Source organism: Jaculus jaculus, chromosome 1 (assembly GCF_020740685.1).
Source record: "Jaculus jaculus isolate mJacJac1 chromosome 1, mJacJac1.mat.Y.cur, whole genome shotgun sequence".
Taxonomy (NCBI): Eukaryota; Metazoa; Chordata; class Mammalia; order Rodentia; family Dipodidae; genus Jaculus; species Jaculus jaculus.
Window position 1 is genome coordinate 148,179,424 of NC_059102.1, and position 14,263 is coordinate 148,193,686.

The window sequence follows — 14,263 nt, forward strand, 5'->3', positions numbered from 1 at the left end:
AGGTTTTGGATAGGGGCCTTGAGCTGAACTCTGGACGCAGGACCTGGAAGCTGAGCCAGGACAACCAGCCCCCGCCCCCCCCCCCCCCCACAGAGCTTGGACTTGACGATATTTTCTGACGTGATTACGTGAAGCGTGTGTTTTTGGGCAGACGCGTCCTGCTTGTTGCGTCTGTCTGATAATAAATTAATTGCCCCGGCTCCTCCGCTCGTATTGCATCAGGAACTCTGGAAGCTAGACTCTCTCCTCTGGCGGGCCAGTTCCAGGAACTGGCTTTAAGGACACCCTCTGGAAGACAGAGTGTCCCCTCAGCGCCGCGTCTGCCTCCTCCCTCCCTCCTTTCTCCAACCCTGGAGGCTCTGGGGGCCTCTGAGCAGCCTCCACACCTCCAAGGAGGACCAGCTTCTAAGCCAGCATTTGGTCTCTGGGGGTGGGGGGGGGGGGGACAAGGGGGCAGGGAAATGGGTCTCTGGGGAGTGCTGTGGGCAAATTCTTTTCTGTCCCAAGCTTCCAGCTGTTTCATGCATGACCCTGGGAGTGTCCACCCACACCACCTTAGAAGGAGGGTGACAGTGTGCTCAGGCCTCACTTTTCCCTAACGGGTTCCCCCAGTAGGTTCTGCTCATTTCAGTGGGGGTGGGGTGGATTCACTGAAGCCAGTGAAGTCTTTGCTATCATTGAGAGAGCAGTGGGTTAGCTCAGGGTGGTCCCGCGAAAGGCCTGGTAGACAGCATCAGCCAGACCAGGCTGTAGTGTCCCTCACTGTGGACCCTGCATGAGACACCGAGGTCCCATCCTTATGTCCAGTTGGGGGACCCGAGGGTAGTTCTGCATCCAGGGTCACATGGTTGGATACATGGCACAGCCAGGCTGAACCACCCATCCCATAGCTGACTGCCACCTGCTATCCACAGGTTCCAGACCCTCCTGTTCCAGACTGGCCACTTGGCCATGGCAGTAGCTCATCATCTTGCAGCCCCTTGGTCCATCTGAGGCAAACAGAAGGCCAGGGCCAGGCGTCCCTGCCAGCTCTTCCAGCCACCCAGACTGGACTTGTTTATTTTGGGCTGATAGGAAAGTGTGTTTGTGTCTCCTCAGCCTTCACTGGTCAGGGCCACATGCTGGCCCCAGGCAGAGTGTCTGTCTTATTCCCTGTGACATCAAGCTTCCTGTCTCTGAGGCATTTGGGGGAGGGAAGGACAGGGATGGTCCTGTTCCCTGAGCTGCTGGTTCTGGCTCTTCCCTGTGCCTCTGTCCCTCCTGCCTGGCAGGCCTGGCCACATGACTGGGTGGTTTTGCCTTTTCAGCTCTTGCAGATGAAGCTGGCTTCTACTTTTTCAATGGCAACTATAAGGTGGACAGCCCCAAGAACTTCAACATTGCTGGCACTGTAGTCAAGTACCGCCGGCCCATGGACGTCTATGAAACCGGAATTGAGTACATCGTGGCTCAAGGGCCCACGAACCAGGGCCTGAACGTTATGGTGCGTGCACTGTGGCTTTGGGGACGGTGGGGACTGTGGATGCTGGTTCTCAGAATCCAGCCACAGGTGTGTGTGTCGGGGGGGGGGTGGACCTTGAGGTGGGCATGCACACTGTAGCATATTTCCTGCCTCAGTAGGTCTCTTCTGTTCAGCCTCCTATTTATTTGCTGCTCACTTTCTCATTCATCCATGCACTAAGATATTTCTAAAAATAATTTTTCTGGGCATGATGGCATACTCCTTTAATCCCAGCACTCGGGAGTCAGAGATAGGAAGATTATCGTGAGTTCAAGGCCACCCTGAGACTACATAATGAATTCCAGGTCAGCCTTGTGAAAAAAAAAAAAAAAGGTTGGAATCTTTAACATCTGAACCTACTGTAAATTGGTCATATTCCTCCATTGGGTTATCCTCTGGTGTGCCTTCTCCCTCATAGTCCACTGAGGGCTCTCCTCAGTGGGGTTACCCATAATCACTGTGGGGTCATGAATACAACAGTTGGCTCTAATGGGGAGGACAATATTTCATGGTATATTTTCCCAACCTATGGTTCTTACATTCTTCCCCTGGCCCCTCCACAATGTTCCCTGGGCCTTGGAGGCCATATTGGAAGTCTCCTTTAGTGTTGACCTCTTAGCCACCTTCTTATTTTCTGCTTTGATGAGTTTTGAGTCTCCTCAGTGTCTACCGCTGTCTCCCCTCTGGCTAGCAGTGAGAGCAGGACTCATATTTAACATGCCACTTCCTCTATGTGTTCTGGGCCCCTGTGGGTGTGGCAGGGGTGCTTTTTACAGTGCCAGGAAAACACTTGGCTTTCTCTTCTTGTCGTTTGGATGGGTCTTGGGTCTCCCTGGCACGCTCTACCATCTGGGCCCTAAGCAGCCTCGTCCACCTGTGAGCAGGGCGGACCTACACACAGATTGTGATTTGTTCACTTAGTTTCCCATCAACTCGTTCATTCATTCATCTACCCAGTCATGTGCTTAGTTCCCCATCTACACCTTCACCACCTGTGACGAGTCATTCGTTCATTCATTCACTCATTCTGCACTCAGCATTGCTGTAGCTCCCCTGTGGACTGGCCTCATGGGAGACTCTGCGACAACCCATTCTGGGCTCCCTAAGAACCTCATGGAGAGCTTAGGACAGAAAGCCAGAGTCACTTTCCACTCCTCGGTGGGGGCTTGATACTCCCCCAGGTCCACGCTGTCCCCTTGATGCTACAGGGTTCACACTCGAGTCCTAAGGCCAGGGGTCCAGGCCAGTGCTCGTGGTCCCCATCCGTCCTTTACTCCTACCTCTCCAGGATGCTCAGGGCCCCCAGGGGCATTCTGAGCAGAAGTTGGGTTGATTAAGTTAGCCACGAGTTCTCCTGTGACTGCCACCAAGAAATGCATGCTGCCACAGCTTGGTACCTCAGAGGGCTTGTCTCTGAAATCAAAGCCATTAATTAATCTGGGCAGTTCTAGAGATCTTCAAGTCCTGGGAGATTTCCAGAAACCACCACAATGGGCTTTGTAGCCTCTTGCTAAAGTTGCAGAAACATGGGCCCAAGGAGAGAGTAATGTGCCCAGTCACACACCTGTAGGTGGCATGATTGGGGCTTGAAGCCAGCTCTTGTCTATTTCCTTGCTGTGCTGGAGGCACCTGCAATTAGGGCGCTGCCCCTCTGCACGCTGCCTCTAGGCTGAGGGCTCTCCTGGCGGCCCCAGCATCTCATGGGTCACTCTGCATTGGTGTCTGTATTACTCTGCCTTTTCCTAAAGCTGCCTCCTTGGGCAGACTGCTCCTGGCTGAAAGGTTGTGCTACAGGTCATTTTGTCCAGAAAACCGGTTTTGAGGTGGCCCTGTACATGCCAGAGAGACTGCTAAGAAAGGGTCTTGGGAGCGACATGGGCTCAGAGCCAGCTGAAGGATTCAGAGAAACTAGCTAGCCAGCAAGCCCCAGGGCTTTCCCCGTCTCTGCCTTCCCAAAGCTGTGATTGCAAAAATAGCCCACCATGCCTGGCATTTTATATGGGTTCTGGGGATCCAAACTCAGGTCCAGATGCTTATGGGGCAAGCACTTTACCCATCGAGCCATCTTCTCAGCCCTGCTATTGATCTATTGGCACAAGGTACCCTAAAAGGCCAAGTGTCTTGTGTGTGTGTGTGTGTGTGTGTGTGTGTGTGTGTGTGTGTGTTTGAGACAGTCACCATATAGCCCAGGCTGGGCTTGAATGAACTCAAGATCCTCCTGCCTCAGCCTCCTGAGTAGTGGAATTATAGACCTGTCCACCAGCCATGGCCATAGCTGACATTTTAAGGAGTGCCTCACTGTGTGTTTTGGTGAAAGTGGTCCCTCTTCTGTGGGATTGGATCTTGGGACCACAAACCTGAGAACTGGAAAGGATAATAAGCTCAAAAACCACAAGTGAGGCTAAGGATGTAGCTCAGTTGATAATTGCTTGCCTAGCATGCACAAGACCCCAAGTTCAGTCCCTAGCAAAACTAGCTATGGTGGTTCATACCTATATTCCCAACACTCAGGAGTTAGGAAGATCAGAAGTTCATGGTCATCCTCATTTACATAGGTGAGTTTGAGGCCAGCCTGGGCTGGATAAGACCATGTCTCAGAAAAAAAAAAATCCCTAAGTGGCTGCTGGGACTGCTAGCCCCGTCTACTTCTGTCTGCTCTTTCTTATAGAGTCCAGACAATGGAACCCAGCACCTTGTCATAGCAATCGGTTTAGGTGTGTCCATCGTGGGCAGTGCCCCAAGATCTGTCCCCTTGAAGCTACCACACAAGTTCCCCTTCCATTGCTATTGGATAGTGTATTCTTCATGTTGTAAAGGCCTGGTGGATCCCATTGCCCTGGGCCTTCTGTGTGGCAAGTGGATCCTCATCCCCTGGCCGCCCTGTCTCAGTGGGTCAGGTCCTCTGAGCCCTTGGAGACCAGAGCTGGCCTGTGTGAGTCTGCAAAGCCATTCTACATATGACCTGGCTTCTTCATGCCTCTTACAGGACAGAAGGCACTAACCAGTGTGTCCAGGGCTCCTTGTTTATGTCACCTCTTCATCCTGCACGAATCTTTTTCAGACCTCTTTCCCAGTCTTCTTATCTCCAACCCCCACCCCCCACCCAGGGCTCCCGACCAGTCAGCTAAGCTCTTGCTCACTCATGTTGCTGTCATCTAATTTTGGCCACACTGCACTCCATACAAAGGGGTTGATCATGCTGGGAGGGGTTCCCCTCATTGTGATTTTTTTCAAGACTGCCCCTAATGTGGCCTTGACGAGGCCCACTTTCAGCTCACACCCTGATGTCAAGCCAGTTGTCCTTGAATCATCTGGACATATTTCTCCACCTTCACTTTATCACTGGACACTTCCCTCCTTCCTCCTCTAGGGTACAGACCCCACTTTGAGCACAGAGGCATGCTGGTGCAAGAGTCTCAGATAGTGGCAGTTTAAGTCACCTGCTGGTGCAGCCTTCTTGTGCATGCTGGCCATGATGGTGATGCATGTTGCCCTGGATAATTCCAACCTGTGGTTGAAGGGAGCTGATAGAACTCACATCATGAGGTTGAGCTGTAGTTGGGAGGGTCGTCTGGCATCCTGGGGTCAAAGATTTCCATTCTTGGGCAGGCCCAGCAGCTCTTCATCAAATGATACGTGTTTCTTGACTGTAGTTGGCATGGTCTGGCCCCAGAACCCTGGGGCTGTATGCTAAAACCCCAATAGAGCACATAGAAACTCCATGACACCTCTTCCTTCCCACCCACATGTCCATCTCTGTCATTGTAGGGTCTGTGGCACCTATGGCCCAAGGGGAAAGCGATGTATAACATGGTCTAGGCCTGCACAGAGCTTTTTCTGCAGCATTCCAAGAAGAATTGGCAGGTGTGTGTGTGTGTGTGTGTGTGTGTGTGTACATGTGGAAGCCCGAGGACACCCTCAGGAATCAACATTAGGAATATCATCTTCCTTTTCTGATACAGGGTCTCGTACTGGCTTGGGGATCACCAGTTAGGCTAGACTCTAGGCTGGTCAGCAAACCCCATGGATCCTTCTGTCTCTGACTCCCTAGTGCTGGGATTTCAGGTGCAGGTGCACCCCACCCTGCCCACCCCTCCATGCCTGGCTTTTTTGCATGGCTCTGGAGGTTGATCTCTGGTCCTCAGGCTTGTCAGGCAAGCGCTTCACCAACTGAGTTCATCTCCTCAGCAATCAGCTTTTTAAGTCCCCCACTGTGATAATTGGACTGATATTGATATTTCTAGAGGTGGAACATGCTATGTCCATAATTTTCTCTCTCTCTCTTTTTCTTTATTTGAGGAAGAGAGAGTATTGGCGTGCCAGGTCCTCAGCCACTGTAATCAAACTCCAGACGCTTGCGCCACCTAGTGGTCATGTGCAACCTCGTTCTTGCCTCACCTTTGTGTGTCTGGCTAAAGTGGGATCTGGAGAGTCCAACCTGGGTCCTTAGGCTTCGTGGGCAAGTGCCTTAAGCACTAAGCCATCTCTGCAGCCCCCAGAATTCTTTCTTGTGGAGAAGGCTGTGAGCTGTAATAGTTTCCCCTTAGAGGAAAAAAACAAAACAAAACATAGTTATCCTATAGAATGTTCTAATCCCTTCAAAGTATAGTGTTCCCTGGGTCACGACTGGGCATGTATACTATTGTCTTCCCAGATGAATGAAAGCTGCCTCTGGGTCCCACCCTGGTAGGGCTAGAATAGCAATCTTTTCCAGATGAGTGGCTACATATGCTCAACCCAAGGCCATGTTCTTTGCTCTGGAAAAGTTACTGTACCAAAGGTGCAGGAGGGGGAATTTAGCTTGGTTGGGTACACAGTACCCAACTGTACTCTGATAACAGATCTGGTATGAGAGGTCAACTTGTATCTGTCAGGGAAAACTGTGGACTGGATGTGGGTATGAAGGGCTCTTCACCTCTGTGTGACTTAGGTCATGACATGTGGGTCTGTGATGTCAGGAGGCAATGCTGTCTTAGAGCTTGTCTCTTGGACGAGGCAGGGGCTTCCACTGAGGTTCACCCACAGTGACAGTTCTGGCCCCAAAGATAAGGGTCACACCAACAACCCGTCATGCATTTGGGGATGAGGTATACAGTGGACACACTGTAAGTGAGACCTGGCCACCCTTGTGATTGTTACCTGCCGCCCAAATGCTTGCACAGCAATGGGGGAAATGATATTTAGGATGCCCTGTCAAAAGTGACAACCCAGACCCTATTCCAGACTGCCTGGCCCTCTCTCCAGGGGACAGTTAACCAAGTAGACAGCTGTGGCCCACTGGGGAAGAGTTCAGACTCATCACTCACTGAGTGGACTTTGGGTCTGTAAACTAGCCCAGAAAATGGGGTGAGGGGTTGTATCCCTGCTGTCTACTCCTCCAGCCTGGCTTGGGCCCATTGAGCAGGACCTTTTCAAGCCCATCTTTCTCTTTCCAAAGGAATTTTCCCTTCTGTTAGCTGTGTGTCTCTATGGGTGGCAGTGCATCTACCTTGCTAAGGATTTTTCTTTTAATTTTTTTTTGAGGTAGGGTCTTGTTCTAGCCCAGGCTGACGTAGACTTCACTATGTAGTCTCAGGGTGGCCTTGAACTCACGGTGATCCTCCTACCTCTGCCTTCTGAGTGCTGGGATTAAAGGAGTGCACCACCATGCCTGGTCCTTTCTGTCTTTAAGTTTCAGGACACCAGTTTCTTTTCTTTGAAGACCCCTCTCTCTCTCTCTCTCTCTCTCTCTCTCTCTCTCTCTGTCTCACATGTGTGTAAGTGCAGGGGTGTGTGTGAGTGCAGGTGCACAACAGGGAAACTTTGAATGTCAGTCTTCACCTCCCACCTTGTTTGAGGCAGGGTCTCCTGCTGGCCCACAGACTTCCAGGGTTCTCCTGTCTCTGCCTCCTATCTCACTGCAGATGCACTGGGATTACAAATGTGTGCAACCATATCCAGTTTTCTGTGGGTTCTGGAGATCTGGACTCAAATAGTCATGCTTGTGTGGCAAGGACTTTTGCCCACTGAACCATCTCCACAACCCACAGAGTTTCTTCATGGACCACCACGTCCATTGCCTTCTAGCCTAGCCAGAAATGGATCCACCTGTCTCTGCCCTCCCTCTGCCTCCCCAAAATTACAGGTGTGCACCACCATGCCAGATGCTTTTATGTGGCCTTTGGGGATCAGAATAGCCCCTCTTTTGTGGTCTTTCTCCAGTGCAATGTCTTTCAAAGTGCCCACCTGTGGTAGTGACATTCTCATTGCCAGGACAAAACACTCGACCAAAAGTAGCTGATGGAAGGAAAATTTTTATTTTGGCTTACAGTCTCAAGGGGAAGCTTCATGATGAAGGGAAAAGGATGGCAGGAGCAGAGGCTGGACATCACCTCTGCCACAGCAGGTGGAAAACAGCAGCAGGAGAGTGAGCTGAGTTATGGCAAGGGGGAGCTGGCAATAATAGCCCTAAGCCTTCCCCCAACAACACACCTCCTCCAACAAGGCTCTGCCTCCCAAATTGCTACCAGCTGGGAACAAAGCATTCAGACCACTTACGTTTATGGGGGATTTCTGATTCAAACCACCACATTCTGCCTCCCAGCTGGGCTGCCCTGCAAACATTGATCTTGTGTCCAAATCCACCTTAGAGCCCATTTTCAAGGATGCTCCTAGGTCTTAAGGTGGTGTCTCTTGGCAAAGTCTTTGAAGTCTTTTCCTGGGGAGGGGGCGCAGCAGATGTCAGGGGAGAGGTCAGACTGCTCTGTCATCTTGGCCGAGGCCTCCATCATTCCGTGGGAGCTGGGTGGTTAGCCGACATGCCAGCACCGTCCTGAATTGAGGCCTGCGTCTTTGCACTCCACGCCAGTGGCTCTGGGAGACTAAGCAGAGAGCAGTGGGCCCGGTTTGGGATTTCCGGCCCATGATGACAGTGACAAGCATCCCCTACTGCCCCCAGTGTGGTTCATCCCTTTTTGATGCGCCACTGTCCACAGTGCCTGGACGCAGCTGCTCCCGGGCCCTTGCATGAAGCCACGTTCTTGGATCAAGTGTGAGTCCCTGGAAAGGACTCAGCTGGGGCAGCTTAGTCCTGACGGGCTTTCGATGCGAAGGCTGGAGGGACTGAGGAAGGGGCCAAAGTCCCACTTCTCATCCTTCCCCAGGTTTGGAACCAGAATGGCAAAAGCCCCTCCATCACCTTCGAGTACACGCTGCTGCAGCCACCACACACGCACCGCCTGCAGCCGGTCTACTACAGCCTCTCTGAGCCAGAGCCTGCCTCCGAGAGCGCCGAGAGCACAGAGGACCACGAGCTGGACGGCGCTGGGCTGCTGGGCTTTGTGCGACACAACGGCTCGCTCTATCGCCAGGCGTCCTCGGAGCGGCTGGGCCTGGACAACCGGTTGTTTGGCCCTTTAGGCCCTGAGGTGGAGCTGGGCCCAAGTCGGGGCCAGGAGACCAATGAGGTGTGCCAATCAGCCAGTGGTGGGGCCTGCGAGGGCCCTGCCAGGGGCAAAGGCCTCCGAGGTAATCAGGAGGAACCGAGGGGCGGGTGGGGGCAGGGTGAGGGATTCCTGGACACAGAGGCCTGGGGTCAGGGTCATCAATCAGTTCTCTTTGAAGTCTGCGGAAGAGGTCAAGAAGTGCCGAGGATTTATACATGCTCTCTGGGCAGGCCCAGTGTGAGCTCTTTGAGTTCTGTGAGTCCTCTTGGATACTAAAATGCTCACACACTCAAATCACTTGTATAAAGTGGTCTAGTACACTTGCATAGACCCTCTACCATCCTAAATATAGGTGACCTGAAACACCTGACCCTGTGCATGTACTGAGTAGTTACTACACTGGCTTGCTTAGGGACTGGTGGCAAGAAAGAAGAAGTCTCTACATGTGACAAAAAGCTATGGATCTGCTCCACACAAATGCAATTCTTTTCCAGTTTTTAATTTTTTAAATATATTTTCCCATTTTTGACATTATCACACACACACACACACACACACATACAATTTTTTGTTGTTTGGAGGTAGGGTCTCACTCTAGCCCAGGCTGACCTGGAATTCACTATGTAGCCTAAGGGTGGCCTCCATCTCACGGTGATCCTCCTACGTCTGCCTCCTGAGTGCTGGGATTAAAGATGTGTGTGTGCCACCACACCTGGCTTGTACATGTATATTTTGATCATATCCTGTCTAATCCTTTCCTCTTATCCTTCTCTCATTAACACCTTTCTTCTTTCCCATTAATTGCCATCTTACTTTCATATCTTCAAAAAAAAAAAAAACAACAACATTGAGCTAAATTAGGGTCACTTGCATGATCATGGGTGAAGGTTATTTAGGGGGTGGGCAACTTCCCAGTGGCTACACCAATGACAAACCCAACTCCCCTCTCCCAGCTACCACTAGTTGCCGTTAGGTCGGCTGGGGGGCCTGTCTTGGAATCACATATCCTTCCCCCACTGACAGGGAAGTATTGGCAGGCTCCATCTCGTGCTAGAAACCACAGGTGCTGTGAGTTGATGAGTGTAATGGCCACATCACATTAGATGATAGCATCGTGCAGCCCTCCTCCCTATCCTTCTGTTCCTATGTTCTTTCTGTCCCCTCCTCCCACAAGGTTCCCTGAGTCTTGGTGGGGGTGGTTTAGATGTCCTGTTTGAAGCTGAGCACACAGTAGTCACTTATTCTTGTCAACTTTTGCCAGCTATGCATCTCTGTGTTAACCACTGCCCACTATAGTAGAAACTTCTGTGAGCATGTCTTTAAGCAGGACTAATCTATGGGAACAAATAGAGACAATTCAACATGCTGTCCAGTTTCTTTCTAATTCATTTATTTATTTAACAAAGAAAGAGGGGAAGAGACAGAGAAAGAGAGAGAGAGAGAGAGAGAGAGAGAGAGAGAGAGAGAGAGAGAGAGAGAGAGAGAATGGGCTTGCCAGGGCCTCTAGCCACTGCAGAGGAACTCCAGATATGTGTGCCCCCTTGTACATCTGGCTAACATGGGTCCTGGGGAATTGAGCCTCGAACTGGGGTACTTAGGCTTCACAGGCAAGTGCTTAACCGCTAAGCTATCCCTCCAGCCCCTCTTTCTTCCTTTTTTAATGCTTGACCCTGAATCTGAGGATGTAGAGCCCACACTTGCAGAGGACTGACTGTCTAAATGGTTCTCTGAGTCTGAAGGAGGAGCAGACTGAGGCTCAGAGAGGAAGTGACTTGTCATTACATCTACCTTGAGGATTTGGGCCTGCCCCATGGCTCACTTTGTAGGGCACTGGGCTCTGGGTCCCAGACACAGCAGGGACAGGCTAGTAGTCAACCCGGGGCATGGTGGCTTGGCCATGCATCTCTCTTCTGGGCTGCTCCTCAAGCTCCGCATGTCTGTGTTCACTCTTAGAAGGACACCAAGTCATTTAAGGTCTACTCTAAATCAGATGCATCATCTCGTAGAAGGATCCTCTTTACAAATTACTTCATATACTGAGGTTGCAAGTTGGTGTGGATTCTGGGGACCCTATCCAACACATTGTAGTAGCTTTTAGATTACCTTCCACTTGATGTTGGCCAATTCATGTCTTGTGGAGTAGAGCCTGACCTTGGGAAGCTTCCTGTTTTCCTGGTCTCATGAAGACATTCCCATGACAAAGCTCACCTATCATACATAGGATTTGTGAAGAAAGTAAGGCAGTCAAGATGAATGTAATAGCAGCTATTCAATGTTGAAATAAATACCTGTCTTTCTCCACAGATCACAACACCACTGGGCCAGCTCTCTCAGGGGACAAGGACGACCAGGAGGAAGATGTTCATTTCACCTCCCAGGAGCTCCTCTCAGCCAATGCCATCTCTGACCAGCTCCTGGGCACAGGGTCCGACTCAAAGGAGTTCACTGTCAACGAGACCATCAATAGCATCTTTGCCCAGGGCGCCCCTAGGAGCTCCCCAGCAGAGAGCCTCTATGTGGATTATGAGGAGAACGAGGGACCTGCTGCTTACCTGATCAATGGGTCCTACCTGGAGTTGAGTAGTGACAGGGTCACCAACACCTCCTCTGAGGCTCCGTTTCCCAACATCAGCGCCAGTCTCCCCACCTTGGCCGGAAACAGGACTCACAAGGCTAGGTAGGAGGTGCTTTCCCCAGGGTACTCTGGGACAAGGGTCACTAAAAAGGGTTCTGGCCAGAAGGGACAGGGACCTGGAGGTAAGTGCAGAGAGCTACTCCACCCTAGGGTGCCCTCTTTGGCTACCCTGTGGATCTGATCATGAAGTCAAGGGCGTGGACTGTAATGAATCCTGAAAGTTAGGTCTTTGGGCTTAAGTTTCCCTAGCTATAATTGCTGGGGGAAGGGAGGGTTACCAGAACAAGTCCAGTTCGTGGTGCTGACCCTGAGAGCAGGGTGCTAACAGCCTCCTGAGCCAGGGATGGAGCTCAGCATTTTATTTAGTGATTGTTTTTTATGCATGTGTGTTGGTGCACATTCATGCATGTGAGCATGCTTGCAGAGGCCAGAGGATAACCTCAGGTGTCATCCTCAGGTACATTGACCACCTTTTTAAGAAACAAGGTCTCTCCTTGGTCTGGAGCTCACCGATTAGGCTAGACTGTCTGGCCAGTGAGCCCTAAAGATCTGCCTGTCTCTGCCTCTCTAGCGCTGGTATTACTAGCATGCACCACCACACTTGGCTTTTTCTTACTTGGGTTTTAGGGATTAAACTTGAGTCCTCATGCTCACAAGACAAGCACTTTACCAACTTAGTCATCTCCCCAGCAGGGGTTCAACATTTTACATGCATAAATCATGGAGTGGTCACAGAGATCCTTAGTATTAGTCCCTGGAGGCTCAGAGGGGCAGTGACATTTAGCTCACAGAGCCCGAGGATTTGGGTTCCCGTGTCTAAGTCTGGGTAGCCATTGAACACATGGCCATTAGGTGTTAAACGGGCTCCATACACAGCAACCTGGATGTGGAACCTCAGTACCAGACTTCACCCCAGACTTCACGTAGAGATGGTGACAGCAGAATCTGTGGGCTCCTCCCCTCAAGGGCAGGTCCTGATTCAGGGGTTAGGGACAAGCTGGAGCTGTGATGGTCCTGTGAGAGTGCACCAGGGTCAAACCTCAGAGTAACCACAGCTGGGACCATGAATGGGGACCATGGAAATTCAGGATGAGGACACCTGGAGAGTTAGGGACAGAGGCCTGGAGAGTCAGGGCTACGTGTAAAGGAGCCTGAGGTCCCAGCCTCCCTGTGTCAGGGTTGTTTGGGAACAGGTGGTCTTGACTGTTTTTAACAGCATTGAAAGGAAGATCCTTGGTTTTAGGTGCATGGGTGAGGGTGACAGCCCCTCTAGGTGCCAGTGCTTTTGTGTGCAGGAGCCCAGGTAGGCAGAAAGGCTGGTATAAACAACTGGAGCCCAGATCTTTGGCCTCTGGTGGTGGGTGGGGATTGGAGGTAAGAACTGGCCCACTGGCTTTTGTTTTACTCCCTGGAAACTTTCCTAAAACCTTGAGCTGAACCCCAGCCAGAGCAGGGGAAGCTGAAGTTGGAATATTTGGAGGTCACTCTTTTTTTTAAAATATTTTACTTATTTACTTATGAGAGAGGAAAAAAAGAGAGAGACAGACAGTGGATGCACTTGGGTCTCTAGCCACTGCAGACAAACTCCAGACACATGCATCACCATGTGCATCTAGTTTACATGGGTTCTGGGGAATTAAACCCAGCTCCTTAGGCTTTGCAGGCACATGCCTTAACTGCTGAGCCATCTCTCTCCATCCCTGGGGTTTACTCTTGAGGTGGTTGTGGTTTGGATCACCTTTTCTCCCATCCTCAGAGGCTGAAAATGGCAAAACTAAGAACCCTAGGGCCGCCTCCCCTCTGACACTGCCTTCTGAAACCTGCTTCTGAGGGCCAGCCAGGGCACATACCTGACTCTGCTGGCCAGGCTCTGGTGGAGTTCTTACCCTAGTCCCACGGGGCTGGATGCTTACCCTGATCTTGGCACCTTCAAAGCTTCCAGGGAGCTCTGCTCAGATTGTGGGACCCAGTGGATGGGAGAGAATGACACCCTTTGCCCTGGTGGCATGAACTTTGAGTGTAACAGGGGTCACAGACAATGGACATGGGCAGGAGGGTTGGGGTCAGTGGTTATCTTCTGTGTAGTCCTTTTCCTGTCCTGGATAACAGTGCATCTGGGTATGATGCTCAGTAGGGGCTCGAGACACAGAGGTTCCCAGTGAGACACTGAGCCTCCAAGGTAAGGGAAAGACTCAAGGTCCAAGCAGTCATGTGGCCGGTTCCCTGGTGCCCCGTGGAGGTTTACCAGGTGACCCAGAGGTCTCCTCTTTAGTTTGGCTGGTAAAATAGCAGTGTGGGTATGTGGGCCTTTGTGTGATGGAGTGGAAAGGCCTCTGTGGGAACTGAACACATCCTCCTCCTCTGGGCCTCAATTTCCCCATCTTTAAGCGAGGAGCTTATCAGAAGTCTGCCAGCCCAGATATGCAATGTTTCCCAAGCCAGGGTCATATCTAAGCCACATCTCTAAGTGCCTGCTCAGTCTTACCTCCTCTCCTTAGCTCCCGTGGGACATATTGGATTCCTAAAGACTGTTGATGAAATAGGTTGTCAGTACTCAGAAAAGCCCCCTCTCAGTGAGAGGCTACCAATGCCCTAGGCGGCTGCCATCAAAGGATGCTGCCCAGTTGGGACCAAAGATGGTCTGGGAAGATAAGGGGCCCAGGGAGGCCACTGGGGAAACTACCAGGCTGAAATAGCTACGTC

General features: G+C 51.3%; 1 protein-coding gene across 1 annotated transcript in view; it reads left to right on the plus strand.

Annotated features, from left to right (window-relative positions):
- Positions 1 to 14,263, plus strand: part of Adamtsl2 (ADAMTS like 2) — a 43,285-nt gene that overhangs the window by 11,742 nt on the left and 17,280 nt on the right. Inside the window, exons 9-11 of the mRNA XM_004654058.2 lie at positions 1,308 to 1,483; positions 8,644 to 9,007; positions 11,230 to 11,602. Of these exons, the coding sequence (XP_004654115.1) occupies positions 1,308 to 1,483; positions 8,644 to 9,007; positions 11,230 to 11,602 (913 nt within the window). The remainder of the gene's footprint in view (positions 1 to 1,307; positions 1,484 to 8,643; positions 9,008 to 11,229; positions 11,603 to 14,263) is intronic.